Below are 21,468 nucleotides of genomic sequence, written 5' to 3'. Positions count from 1 at the left end.
CGGAGCCGTAGTGACTGACACGATTCAACATTCAGCACGGCGCTGCAACTTTTGCCACTGTTCCCCCGACTACTGCTGCAGTTGCAGCTAATTATATATTTGCACACGAAGGCCGCGCGTGTCGGAGGCTCGCCCAGTTGGGCCGCGCCTACACCGTAAAAAGAGGAAACTTGAAATACAGTGGGCCAGAAAACCAGCGGGGGCGGTCAACACTCTAGACGCGTTTTGAGTTCCAGTCGCTAAATGGGACTCGAACCGAACGTGTGACCCCACCAATGGATTGCCCTCCCAACGAGAAATCCAATGATGGGGTCACACGTTGGCTCCGAGTCCTGTCTAGTGACTCTGGAGTTCAAAACGCGTCCGCTCTTCCCCGCAAAGCCACCTTCATCAATTTTTCGGACCAAAACAGCAAACCTGACTCGTAACTCCCGTCCGAAAATACTTTAACGGCCACGATAAACCTGTCGGGATTTGAACCCGGGTACCTAATCTGGCCCGTGTGCGTGAAAACTTAAGTGGGGTCGTTGGGCCGTTACCCAGAGCCCTACGGTGGCCTGCATGGCTAACGCCAGTGTCGTGGAGGCGTTAGCCAGGGAAACGAGAGAGAGAGAGAGAGAGAGAGAGAGAGAGAGAGAGAGAGAGAGAGAGAGAGAGAGAGAGAGAGAGAGAGAGAGAGGAAGAGAAATGCGCGGACTGGCGTGCGTCCGAGAGGAATTATCGCCGAGACAAATGACACGGATGCGGGTGTCCCGGGGTGTCCCTCCACCCTTAGCGCCACAACAGGGCTCAACTTGCAGCGACGTGCCCTGTGGACGCTGGCCGGGTGGCCGAGGCCGCCGGCAGGGCGCGAGGCTAGCTCCACTGTAAACTGCACTTTCGCAGCACTTTGGCGCCAAATTGCCACGGGCCGCGCACCCAAAACAGCCCCGCAGCACAGTGGGCCAGAAGACCGCGGTGGAGGCGGTCGAAATCCCGGACGCGTTTTGAGCTCCAGAGTCACTAAACGGGACGCGAACCGAACGTGTGACCCCACCAATGGATTGCTCTCCGCACGAGGAATCCATTGGTGAGGTCACACGTTCGGTTCCAGTCTGCCCGTGCTTTTTTTTTACAGTGAGCGTTGCTGAAAGGGGAAGGGGTGTCTGGGGCGGGGACGGGAGGGGCGCCCACGCGGACCGAGCCAGACGCCGCAGACAAAAGACAATAACAACAAATTCCTTTGACGCGCTGGCTGTGATGGCCTGCGCGGCAGGACTAAGACGTCAGCAGGTCTCCCCCTCCTCTCTCTCCCCCCCTCTCTCTCTCTCTCTCTCTCTCTCTCTCTCTCTCTCTGGGGCCCTTCCCGGTTCATCACCTGACACACTAATTAAACCGAGGAACTTTGCGCTTCGACGGAGGCCTTCGACCGGCACCCGACACCACGGCACCCACCGGCATACCCCGTCGGCCACTCCCCACTGACCGTCGCCGCCACCATCAGAAACTCCAACCGAAGCCCTGAGCACCCAGGAAACGCCGTTCCAGACATCAAACCAGACATCAAACTCCCGCCGAGGAAATTGCTGAAGCATTTCCCAGGCATTCTAACACGCCGAGTCGCTGCGCAGTGGGCCAGAAGACCGGTGGAGGCGGCGAAAATTCCAGGCGAGTTTTGAGTTTAAGCGAAGTCGCTGAACAGGACTCGAACCGAGCGTGTGACCCCCACCAATGGATTCCTCGTTCGAAGAGCAATCCATTGGTGGGGTCACACGTTCCGGTCGTGTCCAATTTAGCGACTCTGGAGCTCAAAACGCGTCCGGGATTTCGACCGCCTCAACCGGTCTTCTGGCCCACTGCGGAAGGGTCGAAGTCCACCATGACGGCGGTTTGTACTCACCGATGACGGTGAGGTTGACCTTCATGTTCCTGGTGGGCGAGTTCTTGAAGTCGACGCGGCACCGGTAGACGCCCTCGTCGTCGGCCATCACGCTGTCCAGCACCAGGTGGGCGGGGCTGGAGCCCGCCTTGGCGCGGAACTTGGCCCGGTCGCCGAACACGTTCGAGGACCACAGCCTGGCGTTGTCGAAGTTGCCGCCGCGCACGTCAAAGCTGTGGGCCACAAATCAAGGCAGGGCTTAGCTCTGATGCACAGCAGACTGATTTCCGTCGCTCCACAGTGGGCCAGAAGACCGGTGGAGGCGGACAAAACCCTAGACGCATTTTGAGCTCCAGAGTCGCTAAATGGGACTCGAACCGAGCGTGTGACCCGACCATTGGATTGCTCTCCGAACGAGGAATCCATTGGTAGGGTCACGCGTTCGGATTAGCCCCATTTAGCGACTGTGGAGCTCAAAACGCGTCTAGAGTTTTGTCCGCCTCCACCGGTCTTCTGGCCCACTGTGCGCTCTCTCCCGCACTCATCGCGCGCCCCGTATAGGTGCGAGAGAGACGGAGCGACGACTCTCCGAACCACTTAGCAGCTGTCGAGGCACTGTCCGGCGACTGATGTCGTCACAACGGGGCAGCCGACTGTCATCGCTCTGTCTCTCTCGCACGCGAGGGGCATGTTGAGGTGCGAGTGAGACAGAGCGACGAATGACGGGAGCTGTCTCCTGAAGGACACAGCTTGAGCGCGTCGAAGTCCGGCGAGACTCGAAGGCAGCATGTTACAGTGGAGCGACAGCGCCCCTGCGCGGTAGGCAGAAACTGGCACAGCAGCACAGCGTGATGCCTACCCCGACTTCCACAGGCGCTCTCGACGTTTTCACCTGCTTTGGGCCACGCTTGGCAATTCGACTGTGACACTTCAGTGGCAACACGCTTCAGTTTCAAAAGCACTTTGTGCGCGTTCAAATGACCTTCAAAGTAAGGAGTCAAAATTAATTGCTATTCGATAATGAATACATAGATTGGCTCGTGTTCGTTGATGTGAGTTTGGAGTGTGTTGACAGTTATTCGTCTCATGGCCCAGTGCGCAGTGTTCGGTCTTGTTCATGATGAAAACTCAGCCCATCAAAAGTCCAAATCCTAAATTTTGAAAAAAATCTAAAAAATATATATATACACTCTAAATGTCTTACGAAGAAATTTCCCATAATACGAAGGAAATGGCGCAAGCATAATACGAAGGTGGTTTTTCTTCGTATTACGAAGGTTTTTCTTTGTATCTTACAATGAAAAAGCTAAAAAGATTCGTATTACGAACGAATATTGCTTCGTATTATGCTTGCGCCGATTTCACTGTAACATACGAATAACATAGGTCAAATTTCATTGTAAGACATTTAGAGTGTAGCTTTTTTCATCTTTTTTTGGGAAGGGGAGAGGGGGGGGGTGCGTTGCACGCGCTGCAGGCAGATTCAAACCCGTAGCTCTGTCTCTCTCGCACTCGCGGGGCGTTCCGCACGGGTGCGAGAGAGACAGACCACTGTGTCGCGAGGCTGGCTGGAAATAGAGTCGCGAGAAGCGAGGCGAGGAGAGACGCGACGCCGAGACGCAAGGAAGCAGAGCATGAAAAAGAGAGAAGAAAGAAAAAAAAACAACATTTTATCATCCTCTTCTTTTTCTCCTTCTCCCTTCGGCCATTCTAGTCGGCGTGCAAAATGACGATGCCTTTTATTAGCAGTACAAAGGGACGGCCGCCTCAAGTGTCAATTACGTCGGGGATTATTCTTCGCTTTTGCGGTCGTCGCTCTGTCTCTCTCGCACTCGCGGGGCGTCCCGTGAGCGTGCGAGAGAGACAGAGCGAGACTCTCGGAATCAGTCTGCGGCCACGCCGCCGGCCTCGCACGCCGCACAGTGGGCCAGAGAAGACCGGTGGAGGCGGACAAAACTCCAGACGCGTTTTGAGCTCCAGAGTCACTAAACAGGACTCGAACCGAACGTGTGACCCCACCAATGGATTGCTCTCCGAACGAGGAATCCATTGGTGGAGTCACACGTTCGGTTCGAGCCCCATTTAGCGACTCTGGAGCTCAAAACGCGTCTAGAGTTTTGTCCGCCTCCACCGGTCCTCTGGCCCACTGTGGGCCGCCCCGGCCAGTCGTTAGACTGCATGGAAAAAGAGAGGGAATGGAACTGACGCGGACGGGGACGTTTCGCGAGCTTTTAATCACGTAGCGATATGAAAACGGGTGGGGCACTTTGACGGAGCCACGGCCAACAATTGTTTTTTTTTTCAGAGCTGCGCCACCACGAAAAAAATAAATGTTGTTGAAAAATTATTGCAAGAAAAACGCAATATGAATTTAAACCACGATTTTACTAATTTTTTTCGGGGCACTTTGACGGAGCCATGTAGCTGTAGCCACCATTTTTTCAGAGCTTCACCACCACAACAAAATTATTTTGTTTTAAATATGAATTTGAGCTTTTTGTCGAATATTTTGAGAGATATACAGGGAAATGGGAACAGCTCATGCCAATCTTGTTTCATTTCACTTAGCAGCAGCAGTAATTTTTTCAAAGTTAAAAAACAGAAACTTTAAAAAAAAAGAACAGCTGTCTGTGCAGAGTTTGTTGCCAGCAGTAAGGCCTGGTGGACAGGAATCAGACTGGCAAGGCAACACGCCACATTCAGTGGGCACTGCATACCAATGAGACGACGACGACAACAACAACAACAACAACAACAACGGCGAAGCGCATTAGCCTCATCGAGAGATCAGCGACAGTGCTGCTGCAAGGACGGAGGCCTGGCTTGGCTTGACTTTGTGGTTGGAGGGGGGGGAGGGGGAGGGGGAGGCTGGAGTGCGGAGGGCAAGGCAAGGCGTCTCTGTTTCGATCTCAGTCAATACAAAAATCCAATTCCGCGGCACGCCGGGGTCGCGAGCCTTTCGCCGCCTCCGAGGCGTGGCGTGGCGGGGCGGGGCGGGGCGGGGCGTGGCGTGGCGTGGCGGGGCGGGGCGGGGCGGGGCGTGGCGGGCGGGGCGCTGAGCGCGAAAACAGGATAAACGTCAAAACAAATACCGCGGAGGCGCCGCCGCGATGCAGCAACAACAAGCAGGGTTGTTGTTGCTTTTGTAGTGGTGGCGTTGTTGTTTGTTGTTGTTGTTGTTGATGTTGTTGTTTTTGTTGTTGTTGTTGTTGTTGTTGTTGTTGTTATCAACGGGGCGTTGACCACGAAGGAGAGGCACATAGAGGACTGGAGCTCTTTCAATTTTAGACAAAGTCAAAGTAATTAAAACTAATTTAGTTGTAGACTTAACCTTAAATTTCCCTTTTAAAAGAAAAGCAGGAAGAAACAGTGTGTAATAACACTGTTAGCGCTGACTGGGAGAAATACTCTGGCGTTTTAAGAGACTCGCGGTTCGGTCCGTCTGACCGCAGCCGAGGCACGATATCGCGAAATCGCGCGTGGCTACAAATCTGTGACCTTGAAAACCCTTTGGCGCGAGGGGCAAACAACTTCGTCAAAATTTGTACACCGTTATTTCAAATTCACGTTATTTCACGTTATTTCATTGTTATTCCAACGTTATTTCAAGGGTATTTCAACGTTATTTCGCGTTATTTCGTGTTATTTCACGTTATTTCTCGTTATTTCGTGTTATTTCACGTTATTTCGCGCTATTTCACCGTTATTTCACGCTTATTTTGGCGTTATTTCACCGTTATTTCACGTTATTTCACCGTTATTTCACGTTATTTCACCGTTATTTCACGTTATTTCACGGAAAATGTACACTTAAATTCAAGTTGTTTGCCCCTCGCTTTGGCGCGACCGACGGAGGGTCCCTAGTAGCACAGATCAGTCGACAGATTGTCGGTCGACTGTCGGTGCCTCGACTTAAAATTGTCGATCGACTGTCGGCCCCGACGTTTCTCCGTCATCGAAATGGCCCAACTTCCGAGGTCGGACGACAGTCGGCGCCGATGATTTTTCGACATCGGAATCCGATGACATCTCGACATCACAAACTCGGCAGTCAAACAGCCCCCCCCCCCAAAAATAAAAAAAAAAAAAAATTAAATGCTTGAGTGATGTCGATGATCCGAGTGTTCCGAATTTCTTAGCACCCGCTTGCCTCGCCGGAAGGACGCTTCAGCGCCCGCCGCCGGTAGGAGTTGAACCACGGTTCGGTAGCATCGTAGCGCGGACGCTTACCCCGAGACTACCGGACTTGTTGAGGACGACGGCTGCGCGGCTCCGAGCACCTGCCCCGAGCGCGCCGCAGCGAGCTGCTGGCGCGCAGGGGTGGGGGTAGCGGCTCTCTTCGCCCCGCAGAGCAAAGTGGCTGACATCTGGCGGCCAGTCTTGGAAGCTCGATGACAGCGGTCGACACAGCGCTCACACCTGATGGACGCTCCGCAGCAGCCGGGTGCCTTGGCTCGCGAGAGCTTGAAATACGAAGTTTATATTCATTTGTTGCCTTTTTTTAGCCATGGAAGGAAGTTTCGGGACGAATACCAAGTGGTTTAAGTTCTGTTCTGTGATGGAATGTGGAGATAAAGAGGAAAATGTTTATTTATTCCGTCCGTGAAACATCGCTGTCAGCTGTCCGCATGAAATGAAAAACGTTTGGCGAAGTTTGAGGAGATTTTTTTACTAGGAGCGTGGAGTGCACGCTAATTTTATTTTAAAATTCGAAGGAATACCGTCGATCAGTACGGCGCGAAACGCGACAGGCATTTGACGCAAAACGAAACATCTGCGAAAATACGCCACGGGCCACCTAACCTAACCGCGTGTTTCACATCCACTTTTATTCTTGACATCCTCCAACAATTTGCAAAACCGACCACATCAATTGATTCTACGTGAAATGTTACGTCGGATTGCGAGTATATGCTGTCTAGTTAGCATAAACTCTCAATAATATTCGATTTCACGAAAGAGCGTCGGAGCGCGTCCCGATAAACCGGCCGGCGTATTTTCGGTGCAACGTTTGGAAATAAGTTTTACCGGGATGAGTGCCACTCAGACACACCACACACCACATCCGCGATGCCTGACCCGCACTGATCGTCAAAATTTATACTAATATTCTCAAAATTACGATGCACTGTGCACTGTGCACCGCCTAGACAGACAGAACAGGCCACAGACGCGTCGCGAGAGCAAGTGCAGCCAGTGTCAACCACAATCTGGCACCGACGGTGCTGCCACCTGGCGGGGCTCTGCGGGGCGACTACGTGCGGCTGCTGCGCGCGGTGGAGGGGGGTACGGCGCCGCACCAACGCAAGCCACGCCAACATCGGGACTTAGAATTTTCACGCGTCTTTGGAGCGCTTGCACCGTAGCGCCGGCGGCTTGTGAGGATTCCGCAACTTTTTGTTTTACGCTGAGCGGACAGGCTTCACCATCTGCCCTACGTGGCGCGGACCACTCACGAAGTCCCCGAGAAGCGTCCGAGTACCCCTGTCTCTTAGAACGTTGAGTATAATCAACTCCCTCGCTTCCTAGCGCAGCGGTTCTCGACTTTGGAGTCGCGAAAAAAAATTGTGGTGTCGCGGCGATGTAGCTGGGGTCGCCTGGGGTCGCGGCGGTTTCCCAGCTGGCCTACAGGCCGAGCAGTGCCGGGAACATCAATTCGCGGAAACTGGAAAACCCACTGCCTGTTTGTCGCTGCATGGAAGGTTGAAGGCCTGCCAGCGCCGTGAGCAAGCGGGAAAACCCTTCTTGGAAGTGTAGGTAGGGGACGGGGATCAACTCTTTTGAGGTAAGGACTCCTCCTCCACGACCACGGCCGGTCGCCACCGATTCGTTATCGCTTGGTTGTCGGAAGCGCGATGGTCGGAGTTTCCTGAGATTTTCCGTATCGTGACAACATCAAGTTCGACAGCTTCTCGACAACGGCCAGTTGCCATCCAGTCGTTATCGTAGGGTTGTCGGGAGCGCGATAGTCGAAATTTTCACATCGCACTGGCATCGGCCCCGATAATTCCTCGACAACGGCCGTTCGTCTTCGACCGACTATCGCAGCGTTGTCGAGAGCGCGTTATCGGCCGGCCGATAGAATGGCGACATCGAGTCACCAAATGTCGACCGAGCGACAGTGCGACGACAGTCGCTCGACAAGCGAAATAACGTTATCGGCTATCGACGTGCCGATACAATTTCGACTGTCGATCGACAAGTCTGTGTTCCTAGGGGTGTGGATTGTGCGCGCAAAGTCCTTGCGGCCTGTCGCCTTTGTGCGCACGGCAGCGCGCGTGCTCGCGCCCCCCCCCCTCTCTCTCTCTCTCTCTCTCTCTCTCTCTCTCTCACTGTGACCCTGCTCTAGTCCCTGATCCGTAGGCAATTTGGTTCCCCTGGGACCGACGGGGCACGATTCGCGGTTCGGGGATCCGGCCGCAGAAGCTAAGGGCGAAAGTGGCGTGTGTGTGTGTGCGTGTGTGTGTGTGTGTGTGTTTGTGTGTGTGTGTGTGTGTGTGTGAGAGAGAGAGAGAGAGAGAGAGAGAGAGAGAGAGAGAGAGAGAGAGAGAGAGAGAGAGAGAGAGAGAGTGCGTGAGAGGCAAAGTCCCGTCGTCCAAAGTCTTCCGCATGCTTCACACTCACACGCGACTCTTGCGTCGCGGGACGCGGCGACGCCAAGGCGACGCTACGAGACGCGGAGGGACATTTGCATGGATTTCCGAGTTTTCCGAGTTTTCTCTTTCCCGCCGCAGGCCGAGGTTGGTCCGCTTCGGAAAGCGTCTTTTTGGGACTTTTGAGGAGCAGCTACTGAAACATTGACGGGCCGTCGACACGGCCAGGCCACGCACAGTGGGCCAGAAGACCGGTGGAGGCGGCCAAAACTCTAGACGCGTTTTGAGCTCCAGAGTCACTAAAGGGCGCTCGAACCGAACGTGTGACCCCACCAATGGATCGCTCTCCGAACGAGGAATCCATTGGTGGGGTCACACGTTCGGTTCGAGGCCTGCTTGGCGACTCTGGAGCTCAAAACGCGGTTCGAGTTTCGGCCGCCTCCACCGGTCTTCTGGCCCACTGTGCGGCGCCAGCCACACGTTTGAATTGTGCATGCATGTTCGAAGTAGCACTTTGGGTGTGGGTGCGGGGTGTCGTGAAAAGGGGACTTTCACCCACAGATCCTCGAGGTGACCCCGCAGCCCCCGCAGCTTGCGCGGATTCCTGACTCCGAACACGAATCCGGCCGGGAGCGTAAAGAGAGGGGTCCGAAGGGAGGAGAGAACGGCAGTGCCTGCCAAACCGCGTCGCTTACATTATTCCGACTTTTCTTCTGCTTCCCTGTTTTTTTTTTCGCTTCTTTAGCACCAGTGGCGTGCACTCTCAAGCAATGCACACTGAGAAAACCTTTCAAACTATTTAAGGCCTTACAAAAAAAAGTAGTTTGTTTTAACAAAGTATTTAAGCTTACAAAGAAAATACTTTGTAACTTACGCCCTACTTCTTCGTATAGCAAAGTAAATTAGTTTTTATTGTGTATGCTCAAAACACCTCGTATGTTTTTAGGCGTGCAACTCAGAACGAGTTAACATTTTTCCGGTGTGCGATGGATCGGATAAGTAACATGCACTGTACCAAAATCACTGTTGCGAAGGCGGCGTCATTAGAAGGCGCGGAAGTTTCCACACTGATAGTCGCGAAAACGGGGTTCGTTTCGTTGCGCTACGCGCGTGGTGTCGGCAAGACAACCCCCTCGCGTTCCCCCACACCCTTAATTGGTTGCGAGTCGACTAGTCGACTATGCCGAAGCGATAAATCGACGCTACACTGCGGCGCGGCACACAGTGGGGCAGAAGACCGGTGGAGGCGGCCGAAATACCGGACGCGTTTTGAGCTCCAGAGTCGCTAAACAGGACTCGAACCGAGCGTGGGACCCCACCAATGGATTCCTCGTTCGGAGAGCAGTCCATTAGTGGGGTCACACGTTCGGTTCGAGTCCCATTTAGCGACTCTGGAACAGAAAACGCGTCGTGAGTTTTGACCGCCTCCACCGGTCTTCCGGCCCACTGTGAGTCGCCCAGTGCGTAAATTAAATCGCACAGAGCCGCCAACGTGCCAAAACCTAAATGGCCGCCGCAGCCCGGTTCTTCCAGAAACGATAATTAATTTTCGATACACTCGATTGAAGTGCCAGGAGCACTGCGAAGGACTGGCAAGGACTGGCGACGCGGCGAGGCAGGCAAAACGGGGAAGCCCTTTCACGTCAAACGCGCGGCCCATTGTCAGCGACACACACACACACACACACACACACACACACACACACACACGCACGCACACACACACACACACACACACACACACGCAAACGCTCGCAGTACATGAACACAAACAATCAAACAAACAAGAAAAATAAGGAAATCGGGACTGCTCCCTATTATTTAATCCACACATCCCCGGCGATGAAAGGAGAAAGAGAAAGGGGCGGGGGGACTTTTGTCTGGACTGACGCTCCAGCGATAACTGATGATGAAGATTAATTTTTTGACGGAAAGAATGCACACACACACACACACACACAGAGAGAGTCAGACAGCAGGCGCAAAAACAATCCACACACAAACACATGTGGACGCTCACATGCAGTGCAGGGTAAAATAATAAAGCACCCGCACAGACGGGTATTTCGTTTACCATGCATATTGAACGACCCATCGACCCATCCGGGAGGGGAAAGGGCATTGATTTCCATCCGCAAATTTTTGAACTGCTGCACAGTGGACCAGAAGACCGGTGGCGGCGGACAAAACTCTAGACGCGTTTTGAGCTCCAGAGTCGCTAAATGGGGCTCGAACCGAACGTGTGATCCCACCAATGGATTGCTCTCCGAACGAGGAATCCATTGGTGGGGTAACACGTCAGGTTCAAGTCCCATTTAGCGACTCTGGAGCTCAAAACGCGTCTAGAACTTTGGGACGGTTTCGATAAATGAACGTACCTGTAGAGAGGCTCGCCGTCGACCGCCTCGAACCACAGCACCATCATGACGTTGTCGTCCTTGGACGGGGGCTCTATGTCGCACGGCAGGGACACTTTCCTGCCCATCACCCCCTCCACGTGCTCCAGAGGAACTGCAACAAAAAAGGGAACCAAAAATCACAACGTGTTTGCAAAGAACAAGATCGCACCAAGTTTCGCTTGGCGATTCATAGTCTGACAAAGAATCGCAACAAAATTTCCTGCCAATACTTATGTCTACCCATTTTTCATCATTTACGAAAAAATATGATGAAATTGCAGATAAACGTGTTCAATCTTTTTAGTGAATTGGGAACAGTTTTTACGAGCAGAGACTTTTCTTCTCTCTACAGCGGAGAGAGCGGACGGACGGTGTCCTAGCTTTCTCTCCACCGTGACGCCGGTGCAGCCACCCCGGGCGGGAGTCGAACCCGGACCTTATCCAGACGCCATCCGACACAGTGTCACTCCTAATGGCCGTGCTCATGGCTGCCGCGGGCTACGGCAGGCTATGGCGGGCTATGGCGGGCTATGGCGGGCCCAGGTTGCGTCGCCTAACCCATTCACGATTCGGGGACGTCTAGACGATGCGGCGATAGAGCTAGCCGGTGTCGCGGCGCGCCGTGGCGGGGCGGGGCGGGGCGGGGCGGGGCCGGGCGGGGCGGGGCGCGGGGGGCTGGGGTTACGGCCCATTGGGCGCGACTCCCAACTACACCACCACGTCGTTCCACTGTCTGGAAGCGTCGGGCCGGGCCGTGTGTGCCACGATGTGCTGGCAGGCATTAACCTGTTGTACGATTCGCCCACCCCAACTCCAAGTCCTCCTCCCTCTCCCCCTTCTCCTCCTCCTCCTCCCTCCTCCTCCTCCTCCTCCATACCAACCGATCCGGCTTTACTCCGTCGTAGCAGTGTCCTGTGATCCTCCTAAAAGCGCGGAATGCGAGCGCGCGTGAGTGCAGGATGTGATGGTGCGGGACGTGGGAACTGGGGCCCTCAACTAGCTTTCCAAATTGTTTGCTGGTGCAATCATCTCAACGGGAAAACAGCAGGATACAACATCATTTTAACTTAGATTAGTTCAAAAAGATTCTGAAAGTTTTAGAAAGTTTTCTAAAAGTTAACAAAAATTCTGAAAATTTTGAAAATTTTACAAAAAAATTATAAAGAACCCTGATTTTTTAAAAATCTTGAAAATTTGCGAATTTTAAGGGAAGCGCTGTGAGTTAGTACTCGTCGGTTCTTCTTTATCACTGTCCGCGGGAGCGTCGATATACATCAGGATAATGCAGGCATGCACTCGTTAACTTTCGTTAATGGGCGCGAAGACTGGCTCTGGTTAATCAGGTTTTATTTCACGTTAATTCCCAGGTAATTTTTAAAATCTATAAATGTCAGGCAGTCTCCCTTTTTTGGGGCCCTCTTTTCTGCCCTTTTTCCTCTTTTCGTCAGCGGGTCGTTCTCCCAATTTATACCCCCCTCTCTTCTTCAATCAAAAACTCCCCTCTTCCTCCCCTCGATGCAGGCTGTTCGCGTCCCAGCCCGTAACTGGGGTCTCCCTCTTTCCGCCCCCCGGTTTTGGCCCCCTTTTTAATCCCCCCCCACTTCCACACCCCTCCCCCTGTTGCGTCCAGCCTTTTAAAACCCCCAAAAAATTTCCCTTTGCGCGTTTTGGGCTTTAGAGTCGCTAAACACGACTCAAACCGAACGTGTGACCCCACCAATGAATTGCTCTCCGAACGAGGAACCCATTGGTCGGGTCACACGTTTGGTTCGAGTCCTATTTAGCGACTCTGGAGCTGTCGAGCTCAAAACGCGTCTCAGTGGCAGCGCTGCCGCCGTAAAAGAGTTCTCTTCTGGCGAAAGATGAAGAATTTAATTGGTTCCACGTCATGAGAAAGCAGGTGGGTTGGTCGAATCACAGCCAGAACGGGCCAACTTTGGACGGAGACCAGCCAGCCGGCCCCGCCCCGCCCGTAATGATCAACTTAAGGGGGACACACTTTATGAGCTCAATTTTAGTGGTTGTTAAAAACACTTTAGCACAAAGTGAAGCCGACGGCAACGGCTGCCGACGCCAGCGCCCCACGGCGCCTGATCCTCCAGAAGCGGCACTCCACGGCCGCGACACTCCACCGTAAGACGGCCATGAGGCGAGAGCGGCCTGTGGGCCAGAAGACCGGCGGACCGGCCAAAAATCTAGACGCGTTTTGAGCTCCAGAGTCGCTAAATGGGACTCGAACCGAACGTGTGACCCCACCAATGGATTGCTCTCCGAACGAGGAATCCATTGGTGGGGTCACACGCTCGGTTCGAGTCCCATTTAGCGACTCTGGAGCTCAAAACGCGTCTAGAGTTTCGGCCGCCTCCACCGGTCTTCTGACCCACTGTGCCGAGGGAATAAGCTGCGAATTACTGCCAGTGGAACGACGGTGTACTTGGCGTGTATGTGCAGGACGTGAACGAGTGGACGGGGCGAAGGCCAATATCCAGCTCGGCTCATAAGTGACTGAAAGGGGGCGAGATGCGAATGGTCGGGGGGGATGTGGACTTAGCTCTCGCCAATATCCCACGCTAGCCAGTTCCAGGGCGGACGAGGGGAGCCCGAGCCACTAAAACGGCCCAGGTAGGGAGGGGAATAAAAAAAATAATGGAAAAGAAAGTGGGGGGAACGTACGAGCCCTTCGGGATGGCCCGTATTACGGTGTGTGGACAGCGGAGTTTGTTGGGTTGCCTATACCGTCCATCCACAGGGGACGGCGGAGCGAGCCAAGCACTGCTATTAAGCGAGTTGGAACGGAGACGAGGAAAACGAATTGCAGCGCAAAATTAAGTGAAACCCACTACTCACTCGAACCGAACGTGTGACCCCACCAATGGATTCCTCGTTCGGAGAGCAATCCGTTGGTGGGGTCACACGTCCGGTTCGAGTCCCATTTAGCGACTCTGGATCTCAAAACGCGTCCAGCGTTTTGGCCGCCGCCACCGGTCTTCTGGCCCACTGTGGGGCGTTATCATTCAATTGGCCATTCCCAGCGCGGCTTCTCCTCCGGCGGGCTGCACCCTTCCCCTCCAGGACCCTCCAGAACGGATTACACGAGTGTTTGCCGAGCAGGATGCGGCAGGATGCGTCTCCCCTCCCTGCCTTAGCTGCCATCAATCACACGGAAGGATGGCAGCTGTTTAGAGAGAGAGAGAGAGAGAGAGAGAGAGAGAGAGAGGGGAGAAGGGGATGTGCGGACACAGACACTCGACCAGTCGAAAAAAGGAACACTTCTTATGCCGAGTGTGCGAGTTTTCGAAAGGAAGAAAAAAGGCTGATGAAAAAAAAAGAAACACTTCAGACGGGAGCAATGTACGGAAGAGTTCGGCAAAGAAACGTTAGAAGAAATTATCAAAAACCTCGATTCAAATGGCCAAACTGCACTCCTGATTTCTTACGGTGAAAGGCTGCACTACCATATGATTGTGAAGGTTTTCTCCAGAATACAAACAAAATTCGTCAAAATATCTGTAAGGTACCAATGAATTCTCAACGGTATGTTATAAAGTCAGCTGCACTACAACCACAATATAGAGAATTGTCGCCATACTTTTGAGAATCTTCTCGATACAAATTTTAGAGTGTATTGTCGAGTTGCTGAAACATCGAGAGCGTACCGATGCGCGGCGCGCACTGAGGTTCGCGGAAGGCGGCTCCAATTTCAAGACGCCTCTTCCTCGTCGTGCTCGTCGCCGTGCGAGGCGGGCGCAACGCGACGCGCCGTCCCGAGTGAGCGCTCATTCAGCCAGTCGCTCTGTCTCTCTCGCACTCATGGGGCGTCCCGCATGGGAGCGAGAGAGACAGAGCGACGAAAACGACATTTCCTGTTTTGCCAAATAAAAGGCGGCCTCAAATAAAACGCGGAAACGAAAGGAGCGGCAAGACGGCAAACATCAAAACACAAGAAAAAAAAACGAAAAAAAAAGCAAAGAACGCAACACTAGTGGAGTACAGCTGAGCCCCTTTGGATTCAGTGTTGCCACAAAAGCAGGCGAAAATTCTCAAGATGCGCCAGTGTCGATAGGGTTGCCGACTTCACCCCGCCGAGTAGAGTACTTCCAGCGAGCAAAGCCTGATATCGCCAAAAAGGCGGGCGGAGGTTGGCAACCCTATCCACACCGGCGCATTTTGTTTTTTTTTACAGGTTGGACACACTGCGCGGTGTCACACCGAATTCTGTCCGTCGAAACAGTTACAGAAAGCAGATCGGGCGGTGCAGAGTGGGCCGGAAGACCGGCGGGGCGGCCAAAACTCCAGACGCGTTTAGAGCTCCAGAGTCGCTAAGCAGGGCTCGACCCGAACGTGTGACCCCACCAATGGATTCCTCGTTCGGAGAGCAATCCATTGGTGGGGTCACACGTTCGATTCGACTCCTGCTTAGCGACTTTAGAGCTCAAAACGCGTCTGGAGTTTTGGCCGCCCCGCCGGTCTTCCGGCCCACTGTGCGGTGCCTTTCTGCTAGACAAAGAGGGCGTATGACGTTGTCATTGTTCCGTTCCGTCGAGGGGCGGGCAGACTGAGTCCGAGATACGTCGCTCCGTCTCTCTCGCACTCTAGGGGCGTCCCGTTGAGGTGCGAGAGAGACAGAGCGCCTTGCCTTGCCCTCCGCGACCGCGGCACCGCGAGTTCCGCCTTGAGATACGGGTCCGCGATAGGGTGCCCAGGTGGTTGGTCGCGGCGGCTTGGTCGGGCCAGCCCTTGGGCCAGCCGCTGCCCAGGCCCATTGTACACTTGTTACGAGGCTAATCTCAATCAGATAGCAAGCAACAACAACAACAATAACAACAACAGTCCGTCTCTCTCGCACTCATTATCGATGCCGATACGCGGTGTAGGGGTTGGCGGAACGGGTCACCGCGTCGGCTCAAAGGCCTGGCGCGATAACCTGCGCCTTTTTGTGAGCCGTCTGCGTTTCCAGTGGCGCAGTCATTTCCACCGGCACAATCCACAGTGGGCCAGAAGGCCGGAGGCGGTCCCCGGACGCGTTTCGAGCTCCAGAGTCGCTAAGCAGGGCTTGAACCGAAAGTGTGACCCCACCAATGGATTGCTCTTCGAAGAGCAATCCGTTGGTGGGGTCACGTTCGGTTCGAGGCCTGTTTAGCGACTCTAGAGCTCGAAACCCTTCTCGAGTTTTGGCTGCCCCCACCGGTCTTCTGGCCCACTGTGCAGAGTGCCGGGCTGCCGGTTCCTGTTTTCACCGGCCACTTTGAGTACCTGCTCGCTGAATCTGGTTATTGGACGAATCTCTGAGGGACGAAATCGTGCTGTTCCCGAGACGACCTGTCGTTGGGTCCCCGCAGCAACAATTGACAAACCTGCCGCTTCTTTGCTCTGGGCGAGTTTTGCATCTAAAAGGGGCCGCGGGCAAGATGCCTGAGATTATGCCGACCGAAATAGAGCGAAGGTCGCTTTATTATGTACTTTGTTTTGGGATCGTCCATGATGCCCGAAATGCACCTGTTCAATAAAAAAAAAATGCATGTCATCAAACATGTCTTCAAAACATCAGGAATCCTCACAGTCACTGCATAAGTTCGTTCTAGGTTTGTTTGCAGTTACGAAGACGCTCTCTCTCTCTCTCTCTCCTCTCTCTCTCTCTCTCTCTCTCTCTCTATCTATCTCTCACTCTCTCTCTCTCTCTCTCTCTCTCTCTCTCTCTGTCATGGCGGACGAGTGAGACGGTTGTTGTGGTCGTCAGTTTTGAAATGTCTTTATAAGATAATTGTGGATGTTGTGTGGCTCTGGTGAAGAAGAGTTGTTGGTTGCAAGTTGAAGCAGCGGTGCAAGTGTTAGCCTTATCGTCTGGTGAACTCTGGCTGTCAAAACCGTGATTCGAGAAAGCCGACCACCGGCGAAGAAAGAGAGGTTAGGCGTCCAACTGCCTGCCACCGCCTTCCAACATAGAAACCAGGTTGGCAGCACTGCGCAAAGTTCAGGCAGCAGCGGTTGGCACCTCCGAAGATGGCATCCGGCACCAGAGCCAACAACAAACAAGCAGAAGAAATCTCGGAAAAGACGCTGCAGAAGATAATTGATAAAGTATACGAGAAATATAAGGCAGTCATTGACGAACAGCAAGTGACAGTTAAAAACTTAAGTGATGAGGTGCAGAAATTGAGGGAGGTTAATGCCAAGCTGAACGATGAAATTGAGAAGTTACAACTGGCTGCTGACAATGCCACTCGAAGATTTGATGAACTCGAACAGTACGGCCGACGCAATAACCTCCGCATTTGGGGAATCAAGGAATCTGCCGGTGAAGATGTCGACAAGTTGGTGGTGGACATGGCAAGGAAAATCGGTGCCAATATTGATGGGTCATGTCTTGACAGAGCCCACCGCGTTGGCAGACCGTCGTCTAACAATAAACCAAGGCCTATTATTGTTAAATTTACTTCCTACGCCCACCGCCGTGAAATGTGGAAAAACAAGAGGGCCCTCAAGGGCAGCCCGGTGTCCATCGCAGAAGACCTCACTAGAGCTAGGGCAGCTCTACTGTACAAAGTGAACAACACCTATCCTAGAAAGACAGTGTGGACCTCTGATGGGGTAATCTTGGTGAAATATAATGATACAGTTCTGAGGATGGTGACCGAGGAGGACTTGGATGAGGCGTACAGGAGATACCCGCCAATCAGAGACTCATAATTATCCTGTTGCTGCTGTTAATACATTGTATATCTTTATCTTGTTAACCTGATCTCATAATGTGTTTTGTTATTTGTCTGTATTTAATCTGCTCGTATTATTTACTTGTTGAAACTGGTGACCCTTCTTTAATCTGTTTTTCTGTTCACAGATATTCTAAATACTTGATATACATTTTATAGGTTATACGCTATGGAGGAAACAAATGAGATTATGCGAAGCAAACTCAAGGAGATGGCTAAACATAAAGATAAATTGAAAGTGGCTCATATCAACGCTCAGTCTCTGAATAATTCAAACCACTTTACAGAGTTTTGGGATGCATTCTCCAACAGCTCTGTGGATGTAATAGGAGTAAGTGAGACCTTTTTCCAGGACGGCAGTCGGATGGACATTCCCAATTACAATGTATTTAATGTTAATAGAAGTTCCAGGCGTGGAGGTGGAGTGGCACTGTATGTCCATAATCGGCTGAAAGCAAAGCTTTTAGCCAAGTCAAGCGGTGATAGTTTCAGACCTGAATTTATTATAATTGAGGTTAAGTGTGCTAATGAAACTGTACTAATATCATGTGTCTACCGACCACCAAAAGTTGGCTTTCTTGAAACGTACCTTGATGCTCTGTATGAATTCTTACCGCATTACAAATATTCTATAATATGTGGAGATTTTAATGCCAGATTTGGAAGCGGATCTTATGAGACCAAACCGAGGGGGAAACAACTTGAAATAAGGTGTACATTTTTTCGGAAATAAGTTGAAATAAATTTGAAATAAGTGAAATAAGTTGAAATAAGTTTGAAATAAGTGAAATAAGTTGAAATAAGTGAAATAACTTGAAATAAGTTGAAATAACTTGAAATAAGTTGAAATAACTTGAAATAAGTTGAAATAAGTTTGAAATAAGTGAAATAAGTGTGAAATAAGTTGAAATAAGTGTGAAATAATTCGGAAATCCCCGTTATTTCGACTGCCCCGAGCACCAGGGGGCGCGTTGGGAGGGGGGGTGAACGGTGGCATACGGAACCGTGAACAGCAATGGGAACGTGGATGTGAATGTGTCAAGAAGCAAAGGTGGGGGCACGTGTGGATGGTGGGTGACGTGTGACGTTGTATGACTTAACCACAACCTCTCACTGGGCTAGAGAATTTTTAGCAGATGATACCTGCACACTTGAAACATACTTAAAACTACTATACACATGAAGGTGCCAGTCTGCTTTTACTCTTGAGTCCAGAAACCAAGCGCGTATCCTATCAATATAATAGGGGCTGGCTGCCGGGGCCGGGGCGGGATGTGGCAGTGAGGCGCAGCCTGCGCGGAATTCGACAATACCTCCCCGGTACAGCGCCAGCGGCACCGGGCGTAAACAATGGCACCCCCTCCTCGCGCGCGACGGCCTGCGCGCGACGGCCTGCTCGCAACAGTGACAATCCCTCCCCGCCTGCCACGGCGCGGAATATCGCGCAACAATGCCTCCCGATTCGGCCCGGCCTAGGGCGCTCGGGCTCTGCGGCGAGCGGTGCAGGCCACGGCTCGGCACGGCTACTACCAAACAGTTTTGCAGTGGGTGGGTCGGCTCGACCCGCCGCCTGGGCTGTGCGAGAGAGAGCGACTGTACACGGGTCTTGGCAAAGCGGCAGCGACCAGCGATGTGGCCCGGCCATCCCCCCCCAGCCAAATGTTGTCAAACTGTTCCGGGACGGTCCCCGTCACCGGCCGGCAGTGTCGCTGACGGCCCGGCGAGCAGCGTTGAGGTGCGCGCTTGCCTGGGCGAAGCGAGCACATCATGCGTCTCTCTCGCTCTCAAGGCGGACCTATGGGAGAGACAAGGACGGCTGCGGCCGAGCATAAGTAATTTCGTTTCACAGAAAGATGCTATTAATTCTCTCTGGCGTGAATTGGATTCTTTGTTGTCTAATTTTGCAGGTCTGTTAAACAAAGCGTCCTGTAGTTCAATTTTAAAAGAGCAGATACGACTGAGTTCGAAGTATGTCGCTACACAGTATAATTCATCGTAGATTTTGTGTGAATATATTTCCACAACGGTTACTAACCAAGTCGCACTGCTGGAATTCTGCTCTCGTCCTGGATCAAGTTCAACAGGTTGATTGGGTCCGATTAGCAAGTTTTAATTTGACCCTAGGCGACCCTAGGTTTAACCAACGCAAGGTTAAAATTGAGTAAAAGCACGTAACAGCTTGAGTTTAAGTATAAGTATGGTTAAAATAAGTGTGAAATCGGCTGAATTATGTTACAATTAGTGTGCAATGAGAGGAAATCTATGAAATAAGTTGAAATAAGTGTGAAATAAGTTGAAATAAGTGTGAAATAAGCTGAAATAAGTGTGAAATAGTTTGAAATAAGTTTGAAATAGGTGAAATAAGTTGAAATAAGTGAAATAAGTTGAAATAGATTTGAAATAAGTGAAATAAGTTTGAAATAAGTGAAATAACTTGAAATAAGTGAAATAACTTGAAATAAGTTTGAAATAAGTGAAATAATTTGAATTTGAAATAACGGTGTACAAAATTTTCCCAAGTTGTTTCCCCCTCGGACCAAACTAATCTCTGAATTGTTTGATTTATGTAATCATACCCCCATTCCCTTTGAGGCTACTTACAAGTTGGATTCTTGTAGATCAATTCTGGATGTGATTGCCAGCAATTGCAATGAACAAGTTGTAGAGTATGGTCAGTGTGTTGCTCCTGGTTTCTCAGCTCATGATATGATATACAGTGTGTATGATTTCCATGTACCGGTTGTTAAGAAAAAAGTCATAACCTTCAGAGACTTTAGGAATATTGATAGAGATGCCCTTATTTGTGATGCCAAGAGTATTCCTTGGACCCAGGTGTATGACTGTGAGAACTGTGATGATAAAGTACAAGTGTTTAATGATTTTCTGTTGCAGCTTTTTGAAAAGCATGTTCCTATCAGAAATGTGTGTGTAAAAAATGATGAACCACCTTGGATGTCTGACGATTTAAGAGATATGATTGAGGAAAGAGACAAGGCAAGGGTAAAATCACTGAAGACGAGTGATCCGGAAGATTGTAAGTTGCATAAAAGCCTAAAAAACAAAACTAAACAACAAATCAGAAATGCTAAAATAAGACATTATCATGGGATTTTTAATAAAAATGAATCTTCAGGCCAGATTTGGGCTAGTATTCGTCAGCTTGGAATTGGAAAGAAAAAACAAGCCAAAGTAAGTGATTTTCCAGTGTCTGCTAATGAGTTGAATGATCATTACTTGAATGTCTCGAAAGTGGACCATCCTGAGCTAGGCACGGCCACTGAGCAACTGTATAACTGTGATAATGGTGATAGTGATCCTGATAATGTATTTCATTTTAAGTTTGTGCCTGCCCTTGATATATATAAAATTGTTAGTGGCTTTAAGTCTAATGCTGTTGGTGTTGATGGAGTATCTTTAAGATTTGTTAAATTGTTTCTAGATGAAATTGTTTTTGTATTAGAGCACATCATTAACTTTTGTCTTCAGTCAAGTGTTTTTCCCTCTCTATGGAAATGTGCCAATGTGTTGCCTCTACCCAAGGTATCTAATCCCACTAAATGCTCTGATTTTCGACCTGTCAGCATCTTATGTCTGTTTGCAAAAATTCTTGAAAAGATTGTTCATGACCAGATCTACGATTATGTTAGTGATCTTAACATAATGAACCCGCTTCAATCAGGATACAGGAAGGGTCATAGTACGGTCACTGCTCTTCTGAAAGTTGCTGATGATATCAGACAGTCTATTGATCATAGGAAACTGACTCTCTTAGTACTACTTGACTTTAGTAAGGCCTTTGACAGAGTCAACCATAAGCTCTTGTTAATTAAGCTCAGAAAACTTGGATTTTCGATGTCAGTTGTTAAATGGCTTGAACATTATTTGTCAAACAGATGGCAGAGAGTCAT

At 51.1% G+C, this 21,468-nt stretch overlaps 3 protein-coding genes across 3 annotated transcripts in view; 2 read left to right on the top strand and 1 right to left on the bottom strand.

Moving 5' to 3' along the window:
- Nucleotides 1-11,094, bottom strand: part of LOC117644658 (nephrin-like) — a 32,055-nt gene extending 20,961 nt beyond the window's left edge. Inside the window, exons 1-3 of the mRNA XM_034384269.1 lie at nt 11,091-11,094; nt 10,830-10,962; nt 1,880-2,091 (exon numbers count right to left, since the gene is read on the bottom strand). Of these exons, the coding sequence (XP_034240160.1) occupies nt 1,880-2,091; nt 10,830-10,962; nt 11,091-11,094 (349 nt within the window). The remainder of the gene's footprint in view (nt 1-1,879; nt 2,092-10,829; nt 10,963-11,090) is intronic.
- Nucleotides 11,095-16,559: 5,465 nt separating this feature from the next.
- Nucleotides 16,560-17,719, top strand: LOC117645228. The gene has a single exon (XM_034385272.1). The coding sequence runs from the start codon at nt 16,851-16,853 to the stop codon at nt 17,535-17,537; it is 687 nt and encodes a 228-aa protein (XP_034241163.1). The 5' UTR covers nt 16,560-16,850; the 3' UTR covers nt 17,538-17,719.
- A 10-nt stretch (nt 17,720-17,729) lies between these two features.
- The window catches only part of LOC117644657, an 8,238-nt gene continuing 4,499 nt past the window's right edge, over nt 17,730-21,468 (top strand). The window contains exons 1-3 of the mRNA XM_034384268.1: nt 17,730-18,160; nt 20,179-20,594; nt 20,694-21,414. Coding sequence (XP_034240159.1) covers nt 17,730-18,160; nt 20,179-20,594; nt 20,694-21,414 — 1,568 coding nt within the window. The remainder of the gene's footprint in view (nt 18,161-20,178; nt 20,595-20,693; nt 21,415-21,468) is intronic.

The sequence above is a fragment of the Thrips palmi genome, unplaced genomic scaffold (genome assembly GCF_012932325.1).
Source record: "Thrips palmi isolate BJ-2018 unplaced genomic scaffold, TpBJ-2018v1 HiC_scaffold_18, whole genome shotgun sequence".
Taxonomy (NCBI): domain Eukaryota; kingdom Metazoa; phylum Arthropoda; class Insecta; order Thysanoptera; family Thripidae; genus Thrips; species Thrips palmi.
The sequence above is the reverse complement of the archived record's forward strand: the minus strand, read 5'-3'. Positions and strand labels throughout refer to the sequence as shown.